An 18,359-nucleotide genomic window follows, 5' to 3' on the forward strand; every position below is an offset into this window, starting at 1 on the left:
GGAGTACCTACGTGTTGTCCAAGCTGGTCAAGTCTAGGGTGAGGAGGGATTCCAAACAATAGTTTCTTTATGAAGAGAACACCCATGCATTAGAAAAGAGTCGAGATCAGATGTGCCAATATGTGCTTGGTAATGGGTTTTAGAATTCAGAAAATGTCTAAAACGTTCCTTCGAGGATCAGCTAGAGATCATCATGCATGAAGCACGATATTTTCCGTTGTATTTTTGGTTGATTTTTCCATAGTCTAAGTTGTTGTCAGTACAGTAGTCTGTCTACTTGTCCTGTACAGTTCTTTCCTTTTTGTTTTAGGACATAGCCAACTTCCGGGTCGGTAGGTCAGCGGTCTAGCTGCCCGCCACCACTAGTATTTAAGTTGTAGCTAACGCGCACACGCGGCGGACGCGGCAGAGAGCTGCTAGCTGCACAAAGCTAGTGCGCTGCTCAAATTGACTCCTACCACTCTGCAATACTGAATTTTTAAAAACAGATTGTAATTTTTAACCATTGTACTGCACCTACCTATTTTGCCTGTATCGCCTGGCCTCGGTCCGACACGGCAAGTGCCGGTTGTTCGGAGGGCCTCAGGAGGATCACCATCCAACTTCCGGGTCGATCGGTCAGCGGTCTCGCTGCCCGCCACCACTAGTATTTAGGTTGGAGCTAACGCGCACGTGCGGCGGACGCGGCAGATAGCTGCTAGCTGCACGAAGCTAGTGCGCTGCTCAAATTGACTCCTTCTACTCTGCAATACTGAATTTTTAAAAACAGATTGTAATTTTTAACCATTGTACTGCACCTACCTGTATTGCCTGTATTTCCTGGCCTCGGTCCGACACGGCAAGTGCCGGTTGTTCGGACGGCCTCAGGAGGATCACCAGCCAACTTCCGGATCGGTCGGTCAGCGGTCTAGCTGCCCGCTATCACTAGTATTTAAGTTGGAGCTAACGCGCACGTGCGGCAGACGAGGCAGATAGCTGCTAGCTGCACAAAGCTATTGCACTGCTCAAATTGACTCCTTCCACTCTGCAATACTGAATTTTTTAAAACAGATTGCAATTTTTAACCATTGTACTGCACCTACCTGTATTTCCTGTATCTCCTGGCCTCGGTCCAACACGGCAAGTGCCGGTTGTTCGGAGGACCTCAGGAGGATCACCAGCCAACTTCCGGGTCGGTCGGTCAGCGGTCTAGCTGCCTGCCACCACTAGTATTTAAGTTGGAGCTAACGCGCACGCGCGGCGGACACGGCAGATAGCTGCTAGCTGCACAAAGCTATTGCGCTGCTCAAATTGACTCCTTCCACTCTGCAATACTAAATTTTTAAAAACAGATTGTAATTTTTAACCATTGTACTGCACCTACCTGTATTGCCTGTATCTCCTGGCCTCGGTCCGACATGGCAAGTGCTGGTTGTTCGGAGGTCCTCAGGAGGATCACCAGCCAACTTCCGAGTCGGTCGGACAGCGGTCTAGCTGCCCGCTACCACTAGTATTTAAGTTAGAGCTAACGCGCACGTGCGGCAGACGCCGCAGATAACTGCTAGCTGCTCGAAACTATTGCGCTGCTCAAATTGACTCCTTCCACTCTGCAATACTGAATTTTTAAAAACAGATTGTAATTTTTAACCATTGTACTGCACCTACATGTAATTCCTGTATCTCCTGGCCTCGGTTCGACACGGCAAGTGCCGGTTGTTCGGAGGTCCTCAGGAGGATCACCAGCCAACTTCCGGGTCGGTCGGTCAGCGATCTAGCTGCCCGCCACCACTAGTATTTAAGTTGGAGCTAACGCGCACGTGTGGTGGATGCGGCAGATAGCTGCTAGCTGCACGAAGCTATAGCGCTGCTCAAATTGACTCCTTCCACTCTGCAATACTGAATTTTTAAAAACAGATTGTAATGTTTAACCATTGTACTGCACCTACCTGTTTTGCCTGTATCTCCTGGCCTCGGTCCGACATGGCAAGTGCCGGTTGTTCGGAGGGCCTCAGGAGGATCACCAGCCAACTTCCGGGTCAGCGGTCTAGCTGCCCGCCACCACCAGTATTTAAGTTGGTGCTAACGCGCACGCGCGGCGGACGCGGCAGATAGCTGCTAGCTGCACGAAGCTATTGCGCTGCTCAAATTGACTCCTTCCAACCTGCAATACTGATTTTTTTAAAACAAATTGTAATTTTTAACCATTGTACTGCACCTACATGTATTGCCTGTATCTCCTGGCCTCGGTCCGACACAGCAAGGGCCGGTTGTTCGGAGGGCCTCAGGAGGATCACCAGCCAACTTCCAGGTCGGTCGGTCAGCGGCGCGTCAAAGGAAAGCCCGTCTGTGCCCGTCCGCGCCTGGCCCGGGCCTATGGTCCCCGCCCCGGCCCGCAGCTATCAGAACTAAAGAATATTTACTACTCACAAAAGGAATTACTTAAATTACACCCAACCGCTAATAGTGACTGTACATGTATGATATTGGACACCCCTTCAAGAGCACCTATAAAAGCCTGTGCTAACTGCCATTTTCTGCCACTTACTTCCGTAGAATCGGCCTCAAAGGACCATAAAAACTAAAACAATACATAAAATATCACAGCAGCCCTCATAAATGCTCGATCCCTAGGTAAACACAGTTATGAAATAGCAGATCTGATGATAGATTATAATCTTGATCTACTTTTCATCACTGAAACATGGACAGATGCAGCTTCTGGTCCTGATCTTATAGTAGCCACCCCTGAAGGCTATACTACCATAACAGAGGACAAGATCGCCAAAAAAGGAGGTGGTCTTGCGATAATATATCGCAGCAAATTTATAACTAAGATTGAATTAAGTCCTTCACCAAATTGTGAAGCAATTCACTTCACTATTCAACTCAATGCCACCTAGACCTTCAAAGGCACTCTTTTATATCGACCCTCGGGCTCAAGGTCAGCATTTCGCGCCACTTTAAGTCATTTGATAGAACCTATAGCAACAGAACAAACGTACACGATCTTAGGAGACTTCAATTTCCACTTGGAAAACTAGTCAGATAAAGACACCACCTCTTTACTTCAGGACCTAGAAGCAATAGGCCTATCACAACAAGTTTGTAGTCCCACTCATAAAGCGGGCCACATCCTAGATGGCATATTTTCCAACTATCATCTAATTCAAGTAAAAGACATCCTGCCATTAGTTTGGACAGACCATTTTCTAATTATATTTGATATCCTCACTAATTCCAAGGTCTTCATGAAAAAGGATAAACAACCACAGATAACTTCTAGAGCCTGGAAAAGTGGTGATGATCAGCTGCTCAAGGACCAGCGGCATTCCACTCTACCAGTGATCTCTACTAACCCCAATATGGCAATAACCAACTATGAAAAATGGCTTCATGAGGCATTTAACAAATTGATACCCAACAAAACTTTCTCGAAAAATAGGCAATCTCCATCTGCCCCCTGGTTCTCTGAACTGCTCAGGGAACAAAAGAAGCTGTGCAGAAACAGGGAAGGACAATGGCGTAAATCATATACTAACCAAGAGAAACTTCTCTATAAAGAAGCTTTGGCTAGATATAAAAACGTAATCACTCAGGAAAAAAAGAACTACTATGTTGCTCAGAGCAAAGATGCGAAAAATTCCAACAAGCAGCTCTTCCAAGTAGTGTCTGATTTATCGGGCTCCAAACACGTGGCTGCCCCCACACCATCTCAGCAACTATGCGACTCCCTTGCGACCCATTTTTTCGAGAAAGTAAACAACATATACACTAATTTTGCTCTCAGACTGACCTCATAGAACCACAACTTGGTAACCCTATCCCTGACCATACACTAACACAATTTGACAACATAACATCAGATCAAATCATTAAAATAATGTCCACGGTGAAATGAGGTTCGGCTAATGACCCATGTCCGCCTGCTGTGTTTAATCAATTCACAACACAAATAGCCCCTACTCTGGCCACCACCTTTAATGCAATGTTCTTATCAGGAATTTATCCAACTGCCTGGAAAAAGACACACCTGAAACCTTTATTAAAAAAACTAATTTATAGGTAGAAAACACTACCAACTACAGGCCTATAGCAAATCTACCATTTCCAGCTAAAGTTGTGGAGATGATAATGAACGCACAGCTCTCCAAATTCATAGAAGATCATCATCTTTTCGGTGACCCCCAATTCGGGTTCCGTAGAGGGCACGGAACCGAAACAGCTTTGATTAAAGCATCAGAGGACATTAGAATTATCCTGGACCAAGGTGGGACAGCGGTCCTCATCTTGTTGGATCACTCTGCCGCATTTGACACGGTCGATCACTCCATCCTGATCGACCACGTTACTAAAATGGGCATTCAGCTTAAGGCTCGGGACCTGCTATCATCTTTCCTCACCTCACGTACCCAGTCAGTGAATTTGGGCACTTTCCATTCTGCCCAATTAGCCCTCCCGTGTGGTGTCCCACAGGGATCGTCACTAAGTCCGACACTATTCAACATCTATGTGTCGGGGTGGGCCTTACATCCTACGCCGATGGCACCCAACTGGTGTTGCCAATAAACAACAACGGTGATAAGATAGCAGCGGAATTCCAAAAGGTCATGCTGGCCATCAGTAATTGGATGGCCAGCAATTGCCTTAAGCTGAACTCGGAAAAAACAGAGGTCATGACCTTTGGCAATCTATCCCCAGCTTGGTCTCAGGTTTGGTGGCCCGCTGCTCTAGGCTCCCAACCGACGCCAGTGTCTAAGGTCAGAAATCTGGGCGTCATATTTGACAACAAATTGACTTTTACACAACATGCCAACTCAGTAGTGTCAGCCTCCTTCTATAAATTATGAACCATAAAGAAAATCTTACCATTTCTCCCCTTGAATGTTGGAAAAACTCTGGTTAGCACTCTGGTTTTGTCTTCCATAGACTATTGCAATGGTCTATTTGTAAATGCACAAAGTAAGGTTATTCAAAATTTACAAACGGTCCAGAATGCCGCAGCTAGGATGTTTTCTAAAACTCCTAAGTACAAATCAATTTCTCATGTCCTCAAACAGTATCACTGGCTGCCGGTAAAGAACAGAATCAAGTTCAAGACATTATGTATTGCCTTTATGGATACGCGCAATTCTGGGCCTCAATTTATTTTAAAAGAGCTAGCCATTTACACGCCTAATAGAGCGCTTCGTTCCGCCAATGCATTGTTGATGAAGGTCCCTCGTGTCAAGACAGCCAAATGGGGTGACAAGCGCTTTGTTGCCTCAGCCACTAGACAGTGGAACTCTCTTCCACTGCACATCAGATCTTGTGACTCATTACTAAACTTTAGAAAAATGACCAAAACTTGGCTATACAACCAATAACTTCGCTCGTCAGCAGATGTCGTTGTCCACAGCGCCGAGACACCCTTGTGTATTTGAGCGCTCTATAAATATTAAAAATAAATAAATAAATAAAAATAGTAATTTCATGAATGTGGAAAGTTGTTTAGTAAAACTTCTGAGGCTATGGTAGTTCATAAGGCTTTGCTGGAGTTTGGGCAGTGGCATTGTGTTGGTGGCATCTGATATCCAACAAATGAAGTAAACATTGTTTGCATTTTCTGTTAATGTAAAATCTGGAACTCAGTCTACAAAGAACTTTAAAGAGTGACTATTGCAAAGTGCTCGAACAACGGGGCATAAATTATATTAAATGTGAGTTCCTTCTTCTTTTTCTAAGCCATTACTCTGAAATGAAAGTTTCCCAGAAGAGTAAACAGATCTAACCTTATAACTACGTCAATCAAAATGGGTGCCTCTCCAATGTTTATTGTCTAAAAATGCCAAACCAAGATGGCCTTTACCTTTCTTCCACTATGATATCATTTGTATTCTTAAATATACATATGCAGGATTCGGCTTGAGAAGGATGCATCACAACACATTCAATCCCTGATTTTTTTGTTCCATTTTTCACTAATTACTATTACTTTTTCTCCCAGAGTATTGCCTTTTTTCCAGCAGGTTTTTTTGAGGATATGGCTGGGCTTTTTCTCACGCTGATTATTTTTGCACCTCAAGTACAAACAAGAGGCATCAAGATTTCGGAGGTGTTTTGGCATTATGTTTTTTTGCTCCTAACTGAAGCCCTAATAAGGAGACACTTGCCACCTTTCACATACGGACTAAATTACAGAATGGCACTGTGGCTACTGGGAGGAAACACCCCTTGTTTGACAATCACAAAGGAAACCAATGAGACGTTCTGTGTGTCGTGTCCTTGGCAGTATGATGGAGTCACCATCCTGACAAATGGGTAAACTTATGAGTGCCCAAATCTTGCTTCTTAGAGATAACAGTGGAACGATATGTTTGGCTGTCTGCAAATGTCCAGGATCATGGTGGCAGCGGACAAAGGATTCTCAAGAGATGATTCCACTGTGTTGCATCAAGGATGATCAATGACGTCACATTGTCATGGAAGATGGGTTAACTTGGAGAGGCTGATAGATTAGGAGGAAAGGGGAAAAGTATTGAGAACACTAATATTTGCCTCCTGCCTGTATGATGACGATACTATCTCCTTTGACATTGCTGATTTCGCATTGACCCTGTGCAAAAAGATTCATCAAGGGACAGAACAACTTTCATAGGACCTACACAGGCTGCCCCTCCATGGTACATCACCTTCAAGATTGACTATATTACATACTGAGCAACAATGACCACTCAGCCGCTACCAGGAATAAACATCAAACACCTCAAGGGACCAACAAAATTCAGAATACTGCCGTAATAAAGCAAAGGCATGCAATAAATGATCAAATAAAAAGCAGTCTACAGCTTTGCACTAAGGATTTAGAACAACCTCCCTTCATATGTAATACTTGATCCATCATTCCTTGCATTGAGTGCCGAACTGAAATGCCACCCAAAAACCAGTGTCCACATTGGCCACACATACAAGATACAACTTTTCACCCATTCATCTCCATTACAGTTCCACATACAAAGGTCCGTCGCATGCATGCACGCTGCCTGGAAAAAAGACTGGCATCTTAGGTAAGACATAAAACAAGTGCATAAAATATGCTTTTACAAGAGCTGTGAGAGTTAGAGAATAGAGTACATGACAACCACTGTTATTAGTTTCCTTATGAACAGAGGTCCATATGTAAAATTATCCGCATACCTTTGATAATAGACCGGTTGATTCCATTCTGTTTATGTTATAGTCCACCTCACTGTTGGTTTCAAAAGAATCTAGTTCGTCTCCACTGCTGCCTATTGGTCGAGGGTTGATGTTGACAGGGTCAAAGGTGTCGTGCGGCCTGTCCGAGTTACCTTCACTTTCACTGTCCGCATCAAGACCGTCAAGGCTGGAGCTGAAACAAAGAACAGATTGTTTATTAGATCTTTATGGGAAAATGGTGTTTTAAAATTCATAACTTGAAAAAGAAATAATGCCCTTATTTTTGTTAATTTGTTAGTGCTTAACCCCTTCCATGCGGGGGTAATTCCCCCGCTGTGATGGGGGCGCGCGCAGTTCCCCCATGCTCATGACGAGCTCAGCTCGTCATGAGGCACGGCGCTCGTGTGCTCATGACGACCTGAGCTCGTCATGACCACACCAGTTCCAGTGGAACGCTCAGTGTGAGCGTTCCACGGCTCATGACGAGCTGAACTCGTCATGAGCTCCGGAGTGCCGTGCCTCATGACGAGCTCAGCTCGTCATGAGCATGGATGAGGCTAAGGGAGCACAGCTAATTTGCTGAGGGGTGCTCGAATGACTGGGAAATGATGAACGCAGAGAAACCCTAATGTTCATCCAAGCCAGTTTATGTATAAAGTATTTGAAGGCACTGTTCAATAAGCTATTTGTAAATGAAAAAGTGGAAATGTTAAATGTTAACCACGAGTGATGTGCCTGATTGCCGAAATTGCAATTTTAAGTTTGCAAAGTTATGAAGTCTTCCAAATCATGAAAAAAGGACAGCTTCAGAAACCCTTTAAGGCAGAGGGAACTGTTCCTGCTGCCATGAAGGGTGCATAGCGACAGCAAAACAAGGGTGGGCATCACTTATCAGCCCTCCTGCCCCCGCTGTGAGCCCTATATTCCTACCTGGCAAAATCCCAGGATTCCACCTTCCTTCAACCATTCATTTAAGGCTTCTCAACCACGCACCTGGCGATGTGCTGTGCCCCGCCCCCTTGCTCATGTTGAACCTAAACCATCACAGAAGAAACTCCACAGCACCCTTATTTTACTTGGTGACTCCGGAAGGGCTCAAGGCCGCAGGCTTCATTCCACCATGGTTCCCACCCAAGAGGCAGCCTAAAGAAGCAAATAATCGATTAGATGGAAGCTTTTAGGGATTACTATGCCTCGGGGAATCCAACGAAAACAGCAAAATGTGGATGTATTCTCCAAGATCAAAGTGAAGCACTTTCCTCCAAATACACAGACTTCATGCAATCTTCACCCACCTCTACATTTTACATTGGTACAAGGAAATTGAACTGCAAAGTTTGCAAGGTGTGCCTGACTACACATGGTGCCTGGCACATGGTGCATGGATGTGAACAAAGTACTTTTTTCTAGTGCAGCTTGTACTGCGGCCATTGTGCTGGGCCGCAGCACAAGCTGCACTAGAAAAAAACACTTTACGGCAGCCATCATGGTGGTTATATTGTAATAGGGTGGGTGGAACCACCGACTCATTGTGAGACAGTCTCCTGCCCGATACAGAGGCAGATAGCGGTCCTACCAACCGCCATCGTAATGGGGCCCTCCGTTTTACCTTTCCCAGGAGTACATCTCAGACAGTTTCCAGGGTGGGAGGCCATCCGCAAGAGGTATTTGATTACCAGTGTAGTGCTTTAGTGCCTCATTTGTATAAATAATAAATAAATAAATACAGGGGCCAAACATTCTTATAAGAATGGCTGAGCCTTTCTCCAGTTGTGACTTTATTGATGATACCCGCTGCACTGTGTGCCCTGTTCCACTGTTTTTGATGATGCTAGTTCCCCTCCTGCCTCCAGAAAATGGCACTGGTGATGTATGTGAAAGTGTCCCAAATGCCCCTGTAGTCCATCTGGTGTTTGTCCACTATTAGCTATATTGCACAGCCTTTTATTGCTACAGCACTTCCTCCTCAGCGAGAGGTAGGAAGCCACTTTCCTGACTCTTCTAATGCCAAGAGTTATGTGAGCCACATGAGATCCCTCATGAAACATGCTCTGGATGATTTTGATTTTATGTTATCCCATAAAACAGATGCAGCATTTGCCACAGAGACTTATTTTGAACGACTGCTCTGCTCTCTTTTTGCTCAAGCCATTCTTGGAGAAAATGTAATCCTTGGCGTAGACAGTCACTTTAAGGGGGAAGTCCTGCCATTATCTACAAATCAAGTACTCAAATTGCCACTCTGCAGTATGCTCATGCTGAATTCGTGCTCTTCAGCTCAGTGCTGGAATTGGAAAAAAAAATACTGCGGGAACCCAGTAATTCAAGGTCAAGATGTGGCAAAGGAAAGGGGGTGGAGTCACAAGGGGTAGAGTTTGAAAAACCAATACTGACAGTCAACTTATACATTTATGTTTTTTAAATCTGGTGCAAAGAACTTGGCAACAAAGATAAATATTTGCAGCCAATTAAGTAAGCTAGAACAGATTCTAGCTTACTTAATTGGTCACAAACAGGCTGCATTTCAAAATAGTTTATATGGTGAAGACACCTGCTGCAGAGATATTTGTGTGCCCAGGAACTTTGAGGGATTATAATAGTGGTAAGAGCACTCTGGTGGTTAATGTAGCCATGGGAGTTATTCCTGTCTCAATCCAAGCCTCATTGTTCAGGGTCTTCCCCTGGTATCGTATCCTTGTGTTGAACCAGATTGATTCCCAGTTTGTTCCGCCGATCTTTTGTCCCATTAGTTTGTCTACTCTCAGTAGGGCATCTTTAGTGTGTTTGATAATAGGGTCCATTCTGTGTGGGTGCTAGTTGGCTGTGAGCAAGGCTTTTGGGTTCAGCCCCCCAGGATGTTCCTTTCTAGCTTCAGCCACTCCGGTTCATAGTTCTGTGTGTTTGCGACCCAGAATATTCCTTGCTTCGCTAGGCAGGCGGTCTGGAAGTTCTTAAAGTTCATTATGTTTAGGCCGCCAAGTGCTTTCGTTAGTCTCAGCTTCTGCAGGCTGATTCTTGGTTTCTTGCCTCTCCATAAAAATCTGTTTATTAGTTTGTCTAGCTTCTTGTGAAAGTCCTCTGTCATTGCTAGGGGCAGCATGCTGAGTGTATAGTTGACGGCGGGGGTTACCATCATTTTAAATGTTTCCACCCTTCCCCACCAGCTGATGTATTTGGGGGACCAGAGGTCCAGTCTCTCCTTTATTTTTTTGAGGGTGGCTTCCTCGTTGTGTTCTAGGGTTGCTTTTAGGTTTCTCCTGAAAAGTAGGCCCAGATATTTGAGGGGTTTCGTTTGCCAGGCGAGGCCTGATTTACCTAGTACTGCTCTCGTAGTGTGAATATTCATTGGTTTGCATTCTGATTTGTCTATGTTAAGCTTGTACCCTGAGGCTGTTGCGTACTTCGCGATGGTTTCCATTAGGGCCATGATTGATGTCTCTGGTTTTGTGGTGGTGATGAGGACGTCATCAGCGTATGCTGCTAGCTTCACTGTTTTGCTTCTGATTTTGATGCCTGTTATGTCGCTGTTGTCTCTTATCATGGCTAGTAGTGGTTCTAGAGCTAGCAGGAAGAGGCCGGGTGAGAGGGGACAGCCCTGCCTTGTGCCTCTTTCTAATGTTAGTGGTTCGGACGTGCCACCATTCACTACTACCCTGGCTCTTGGTTTGGTGTAGAGGGCCATCACCATTGTTCTGTATTTAGTTCCTAATCCGAATTTCCCCATACAGGTATCTAGGAAGGGCCAGGAAACTCTGTCAAAAGCTTTCTCCGCGTCGAGCGCTATCATCACTGCCTGTTCTTCGCTTTGTGTAGTTTGGTTAATGAGATGGCACAGTAGTCTCGTGTTGTCCTGGGATAGTCTATTTTTAATGTAGCCTACTTGTGAGTTGTGGATGACTAGCGGTAGGATCCTGTTTAGCCTGTTTGCAAGTATTTTTGCGTATATTTTACAGTCCACAATGATGAGTGAGATTGGTCTGCAGTTTTGTGGGAATTGCGGGTCTTTCCCCTCTTTGGGGATCACGATGATGTTTGCTTCTGCCATTGAGTCCGTCATCAGCTGGAAACGAAAAAATCACCGATCACCTTCCAAAATCTCAAGGAGTTCTACACCCTCCCTGACATAGAACTATATACATTCCTGAAAATCAAAACTGCAACAACAAAGGCGAATCTAAGCAAGAACCCACCAACCATAATCCAATACATGTGCAACCTCAATGCCACAGGCCACCACACAGCACAAATCTGCAAACTCCTAAGCCCCCACACGTCTACACTGAACAAAGAGGTGACAAGTGCATGGGAAACACTAGGAACAAGACAACTCACTGACGAGGAAAAGAGCAAACTATGAAAATCGGCAACAACTAATAAAGTCACACCACAACTGGCACAAACAAAATTCTGGCTGCTTCACAGCACCTCATATTCGAATGCCACAAGGTCAAAAGCTTCTGGAAGAAGGTATATAGCTTCATCAACGATGTCACGGGGAAAAGCATACAAGGAGGCTTCGCTGGACTGACCACGGGATTCATGACAGATAACCTAGAGAATAAGGAAGAGAGGGACCTAGTAGACATCCTGCTAACTGCGGCGGTGAAAATCATATTAACGAACTGGAAAAACACAGCAAAGGCAACCTTCAAGAATTGGATAAACTGGGTCACCTTCCTTAGAGGCGCTGACAACATCACTGGCAAATTCTCAAAGGAGCACAACGCTAAGAAGGAGATGTGGGAAGCCCTCGACGCACACCTAGAGACACGCCAAACCTAACCACCCCCACCTCGCCGACCCCCTTCACTCTTCTTCTCTTCTTTTCTCTCACACCATGGGAGTACAGTATACTCAATGCATAATGTATAGTTTGTAACCATGACGCAAGATATAGTGTACAACCAAGACGCAAGAAGCCAAACTCAACTGTAACCCCCCCTTTTTGCATTACTCTGTACTGTATATATCCTCTGATATGCATATTTTATAATAAAAACTTTTTTGAAATTTAAAAAATAAATAAAAATGTAGCCATGGGAGAGTGCTGTGTTTTGTTCAATCACAGTTTTGACTCAAAGTTGCATAAAGGGTTAATGTGCCTGCTGCAAAGCACATTGTGTAACATCTAGACCACAGATTTGTATTTCATTTAGGTGGGTAAGTGTGTTACTGCTTTTGACACTGAGATCATTTTGTTACTTTTAGTACATAAGTTGCAGTCCTTCTAATATAACACAGTGATCTATTTACCGGCATCATGGAGCTGCATGTAAACTATAAGTCTTGGATTTAGATCAGTATTTTCTTTCTGAATTCATTTTTATTCTAAAATTGCAAAGAAAGGCTGTTTTGGGAACTAATAAAGTGTTGTACCTACAGACAACCCCTAGCACTGCATTACCTTTTATATCCTGACTTTGTGTTTCTCCTGTCTGTTCACACTCAACATATAATGTCTAGAAGTATGGGTGATAAGCAATTCCTACACCTTATAACCCTCATTATCTTAAGTAACATTTCATGTACATTGATTTACTCCCTTTTATGATTTATTGTGTCTCTGTGTGTAATGTAAAGCACTATAAGAACTAAATACAAAATAGGTTAGTAGGTGTACTTCAAATAATTAGTGTAATTACCTAATACACATAGATAATGTGCATTCTTACAGTGCATGCACATCTCTCGCAGAGGTTGGGTTCAAGAAAGTCAAAACCTGCCTCCAAGTCATAGTTTATTTTAAGTGCTTGTGAAGTGATGAGCTATCTGTCTTTATTTCCTTCCACTGCATTGGCAGCTAGATGTTAGACTCCAGATGAATCCCATACAGGATGACACTTGAACAAAAGAAAGGCTGATGGCTCTTTAAATCAAACCTTTGTTAGTGCCGAGCTGAAAGTGAAAAGAAAGCCCCCTTGATGCCTGCAGGCTGATGCACCATACAGAATGCAGAAAACCTGGGGAGTGCTGCTAAACTGTGTCCTAGTGGCGGGAAATGACGCCAAATTCAAAACATTTCTCTTGCTTGGCTGGATCCCAGAAAGAGCAGCCGGAGCCGGGATCTGGAGTGATTCTCCTACTTTCCAGCACTGCTCAGCTTGAAACTCTGCTTGTGAAGGGTGTGCTTATTTATCAATATCATGGGCCCGAAGCGGCTTTCTCCAGTGCTGTTGCTCAGCGGTGTAACACAAATGATGGGCCTCCCCTGCAGGTCCCTTAGACTCCCACATATCTGACAGATTTTCAATGGCCTTGGGCTGAATAGGGGCCACTGAAGGGCGGAGGATCAACTGAATGGTTAGAACTCCCCCCCCCCATGCACCACAGGAGTTGCTATTTCTGACTTCCTCTCTCCATACATCTTGAAATCTTCCAGTTTCATCATACTCCTAAAAACGTTACTTTGGCTAGCCACCTCGCAGGACCCCTCCCAGATCATATATTTCAAATATTACTGCTCTCACCGCTTCTCCTCCTTTACCCACCACCTGGTCAGAGCATTTTGGGGTGCCTTTTTTCTTTCCCTTTACATTGCGCCTCAACTGTCCCACTGATTGTTGCTCTGTTCCAACTCCCTGCAACTGGTCTGAAATCCTTCCCACCAGTTTTGAATACATCCTCAGCTTTATTCTGCCCTATCCCCTCAAATATTCATTCCACCGCCGACTCCTTTAATGGCCGGCTCAATAATACCACTGATCCCCTCGCCCCACTTAGTTGGAACAGGGCCAAGCGCAAGGCTCCCTCTGCAGCATGGTAATCGAAGGAACTTCACGATGCCAAGCACAAATGGGAGACACGAGTAATCATGGCAGGTCTTACAACCCAACAGCCATAAATAAAATCTATGTTGTGACCAGCATCCCAAGCACAGAGTCTTTTGATAGGAAAATCGAGCCCCCCAGCAACTCATCCAAAGAAACCTTTTTGATTGTTCAAAGTTTCCTTGAAATCACTGCTTGTTACAGCACTATTCTGCCCTCTCAAGAGCTCTGTAATAACCTCTCTACTTTCTTCCAAGACTAAATTAAAATTGAACAGCTTGCGAACAACAACCTTCATTGGACGAATAGCTTTTTTTTACTTACACCTTCCTGCTCTTCCAACGGTGCTTCTATCACAGTTTCCTCCACAAATAGATCACCTCTCTAGTATCCTCTATCAAATCAGGCTCCCCTATGGAGCCAGTCCGCCCGGTCATTTATTTTCATCCACCTAACACTTTCTAGCCAGTACTACTGATTTGTGCAAACTTTCCCTTGCTTCAGCTGTGGGGGTGGAGGAGAAGCACACGAGGAGCAACAAGCAGCCCAGGAGGGAGAGAGAGTAGGTGTTTGGTGGGGTGGAGAAGCACACGAGGGAGAGAGCAAGAACACACAAGCACTCTTGTGGAGTGCTTAACCAAAACGAAAGACAGAAAGCAGCTACCTAAAAGTGAACAGTGGAAGGATACCAGTCAGCCCGTTACAATAGGAGGTTATACTCCAGAGGAGGAACAAACACAAGCAGAGGAAGGTAAGCAAGCAAATGAGAGTGACAATACAGCCGAACAATAGCAAGCAATGGGCTGGCTAAGCCAACTGTAAGTCCACAGAAGGTCTTTCGCAACCAGACAGGCATGGACTAAAAATACCCTTTACACTTTACAGTAGACCTCAAAGTGGGTTGCCCAAGCTTTCAAGATGCCCTGTTTTCTGTTTCCAAGATGACATATAGAATTCTTTGTCATGACAGACCAGAAACAGAGTCATAAAATGAAAAACGAGCATTGGAAATGCCAATAGGTCTGGCGTTGGCTTGAAATCTTTTGGCTTTGTCAACTTTTATTTTCTCCTTTTTTTATGGACAACTCAATTTTTGGGGAAGCCGATGGGCACTTGCCAATATCAAACAAAACTGACTAAAAGCAAAAAAAGAAATTTACAAAAAGCACATATTCCCATAGTAATCCTTGAATTGAAGGAAACTACTTGTGAAAGGTCAGAGTGCCATCACTCACAGTGTAGTTAGCCAATGGATGAAGTGGGCTGACCTATTTCTCCATGCTGGATGCTGTGGCAGGTGTGAGAAAAAAGTGAATGACACACCAGCAAACCAATAGATGAAGGGGGTTCGCTGAAAGCACCTGTAACTAAATATATTATATGTATACTTTTAGCAAATGCAATAGGTCGTGCAGCAATTCCACTATACTAGTCAATGTTGGACAGGCCTGTAGAGCAATCAGGCACTGTCCGATGGGCTGGTATGACTGGTCAGTGTGTCCCCTGGGTTTGTGCTATTTATGGGCCTGTTTTAGGGACTGCTGGGCCGGTTTTTATTGATGATTCCCCTGATATTAAAACAAATATCGCCTGCAACAATCGCAAATTATTGTACCCTTTCCATACTTTGCAAAACACATATACAGCGCATCTTTACATGTTCAAAAGTGCCCCAATTTGCAAACATGGGCCACTTTTTTTAGCTTTCTAATCACTAATGGGATCAGCTTTTATTTTGGTGCCAGGGACTATTTTTTGTCCCAGTCCGACCTTGATACTCGTAGATTTACTACATTTTTAGGTCCCTCTTATGAATGTAAGTCAGGGTGTGGACTGTAAGTCTGCAAAGTGCTTCTTCTGCATTTGAAGAAAGAATCTATGTAATCTGAACAAAAAGCTGAACACTGGTTTGAGAGGTGACGTTACTGGTTGAACTGCAAAATGAAAAGTCATGAATTTAAGTCAAAGGAAACGCGCAGAGTGCAACAATATGGGAGGTTTAGTGTTACAAAGGAAACTGCAGCCATGAACACCGTTCAGTCTACCCCCAAGTAAGAATACATTTGTACTTGGCAGTAACACCCACACCTTGTCACTTGTTGTTATCAGGATTACAGTACATTTAGAAACAGAGCTTACACTACGTATCAAAAGAAGGAGAAGTCAGCAGAAAAATAAACAAATCACACACAAACGTTAGGAAACTAATAGAAAAAACTCCAAGTAAAATGAAAATAGTCTGATACCAAGACATTAACACTGAAAATCAGATCTGATGCTGGGACTGTGTTTACATAACGCGGGATAAGGCACGAGCCTTAGAGCAAAGCTTCCGGGTTGTGTCAAAAAAGAGCTGTACCGGTCCTGTATGAAGGGAGCTGGCTAGGTACAAAATACATTGTATTCCGAAAGTTCTGGGGATTCTCGCATCATTCCTGCATTTATACTCATGACCTTAAGAGCTGTGGTTTAGGAGCAGTATGGAAACACGCTAACAAGATGGGACTGGTGGCCCTTACAAAGAGGTTACTTTCGGATCAATATTGCAAACACCTCACATCAGTGCACAAAATAACAATCTCCACGCTGCACCAATTTGCTGAGGCAAAATTCTGCTTGTTCATTGCTATTCTGCAAACCGATAAAATGGCGGACAACAGCTTTGCCCACTTTTTTTACTGGTGCAAAACTTGAAGTAACACGACCCGTAGTGTCCTTTTACGCTATCAATCTAGGGTTTGCTAAATTTTACACAGGATAAAAAGAGGCAAGAAAAGTTGCATCAAAATAGTATGGTATTCGTTCGGATACTTCAATAGTAAGAGTACTGCACGCCACGTATGAACATACAGCTTTCGACAATCACATGCATACAGCTTTCGACAATCACATGCATACAGCTTTCGACAATCACATGCATAACTACAATTTTAATTGAATATGATATCTCTTTCACTAGTTGGCACAAAATAATGTTTACGAACAGCAGCTTAGGCAGACTAATCAAATGCAATTCAGTAGAAGAAACATAAAAATAGAAAATCCGTCCCTACCTTCTTTTCTTAATGCTGGAATACGCAGGGCTTCGTTGGAATTTGTATGTATGTGGCCTGAAAGGTGGATGTGGGCTGCCGGATACACCCCGGTCTGGTGTGCAGAATCCCCGGTCCGTGCTGTCCCCACCGTCTGCCGGCGTCTGGTTGGCTTCTGTGTGCCTGTTTTCGATGTGGTTCTTGTCCTGGGGTGAAGGAACTGTACAGCTCTCAGAAGCCGAGTCGACGAGATCTGTGCTAGACGCATCTGATGTGGCCTTGTCTATGCTAATGTAGTTCGTGTCCAAGTCTGCATGCTGCGGAGAAACACACAAACCATATTAGTTGGTCTGTGAATTAGGAACCTCCATGGACTGCTGCTTATCATGACACATCACCGCACCATACCAACTTAGGGCCTCCTCTATAAAACCATTGCGCAGCCGGTGCGTCACGTTATTAGATGCCCTGGCAGCGCAATGGGCTTGGCCATATTTACAAAGCCACGAAAGGACACGCAACATCACGATGTGTGACTTTTTATAGCCTTTCATAGTCCCTTTTACACATTACCCTGTGTGAAAGGGGCATTCCATGGGTGTTGCTGTGGGTGTTCCCACGCAACATCCACGGAACCTGACACATTCCCAGATATTCAACATTTAGTAAAGCTGAGAATGCGTCAGAATCCTGTACCTCCCGAGAGTGGCGCAACGAGGGGAAATACTTTTATTTCTCCTCGTTTTTCCTCTTTACATGCATGCTGCAGAAGTAGGAAAATGCCATCAATTATTGTTTTTGTGCAAGAAGGTATTCCATTCACAAAGCAATTTCAGCACCTATATTCAACTCACATGTGTAAATGGCATGACACTCATCAACAGATAAGTCCAACATTAAATCATAGCAGTGTGATGAACGTTTATGTGGTAGGAAAACTGCCTCTGTGGACCTGCAGTGGGTTTTCTGAAGCAGGGTTGCCATGGAAAGTAAAAAATAAAAAAATATATAAATTGATACTTGTATAGCGCACTACTCACCCGCAAGGGTCTCAAGGCGCTTGTACGAATACCGCTGTGGAACCCATCCTGGCTTTCCCTGTGAGGTGTCCACTCCTGGGCACCCCCAAGGTGGAGGCCAGGCATCCTTAGCGTTGTGGGGGCCGTTGTGGAGAATAAGCAAGCTATTGCCCAGAGTTGCAGAGTGGGACTCCATGATTGGAATAGGCACCGAGGCGAGAATTATCAGGTCCGTGGAATTTTGAGCCCAAGACCCGCCGAGGCGGGGAATTGAACCCTGGTCCCGGGCTAGACCTCTGCATCAGGATCTGCCGCTCTAACCATTGAGCCACAGTTCTCCGGATTCTCTTAGATTCCACCCACAAACTCGTGGGATTGGTTGTAGTCAT

General features: G+C 44.4%; 1 protein-coding gene across 1 annotated transcript in view; it reads right to left on the reverse strand.

Annotated features, from left to right (window-relative positions):
• The window catches only part of ARHGEF28 (Rho guanine nucleotide exchange factor 28), a 1,107,856-nt gene that overhangs the window by 273,341 nt on the left and 816,156 nt on the right, over window positions 1–18,359 (reverse strand). The window contains exons 11-12 of the mRNA XM_078675262.1: window positions 16,973–17,268; window positions 7,153–7,345 (exon numbers count right to left, since the gene is read on the reverse strand). Of these exons, the coding sequence (XP_078531388.1) occupies window positions 7,153–7,345; window positions 16,973–17,268 (489 nt within the window). The remainder of the gene's footprint in view (window positions 1–7,152; window positions 7,346–16,972; window positions 17,269–18,359) is intronic.

This window comes from Lissotriton helveticus, chromosome 2_1 (assembly GCF_964261635.1).
Source record: "Lissotriton helveticus chromosome 2_1, aLisHel1.1, whole genome shotgun sequence".
Classification (NCBI taxonomy): Eukaryota; Metazoa; Chordata; class Amphibia; order Caudata; family Salamandridae; genus Lissotriton; species Lissotriton helveticus.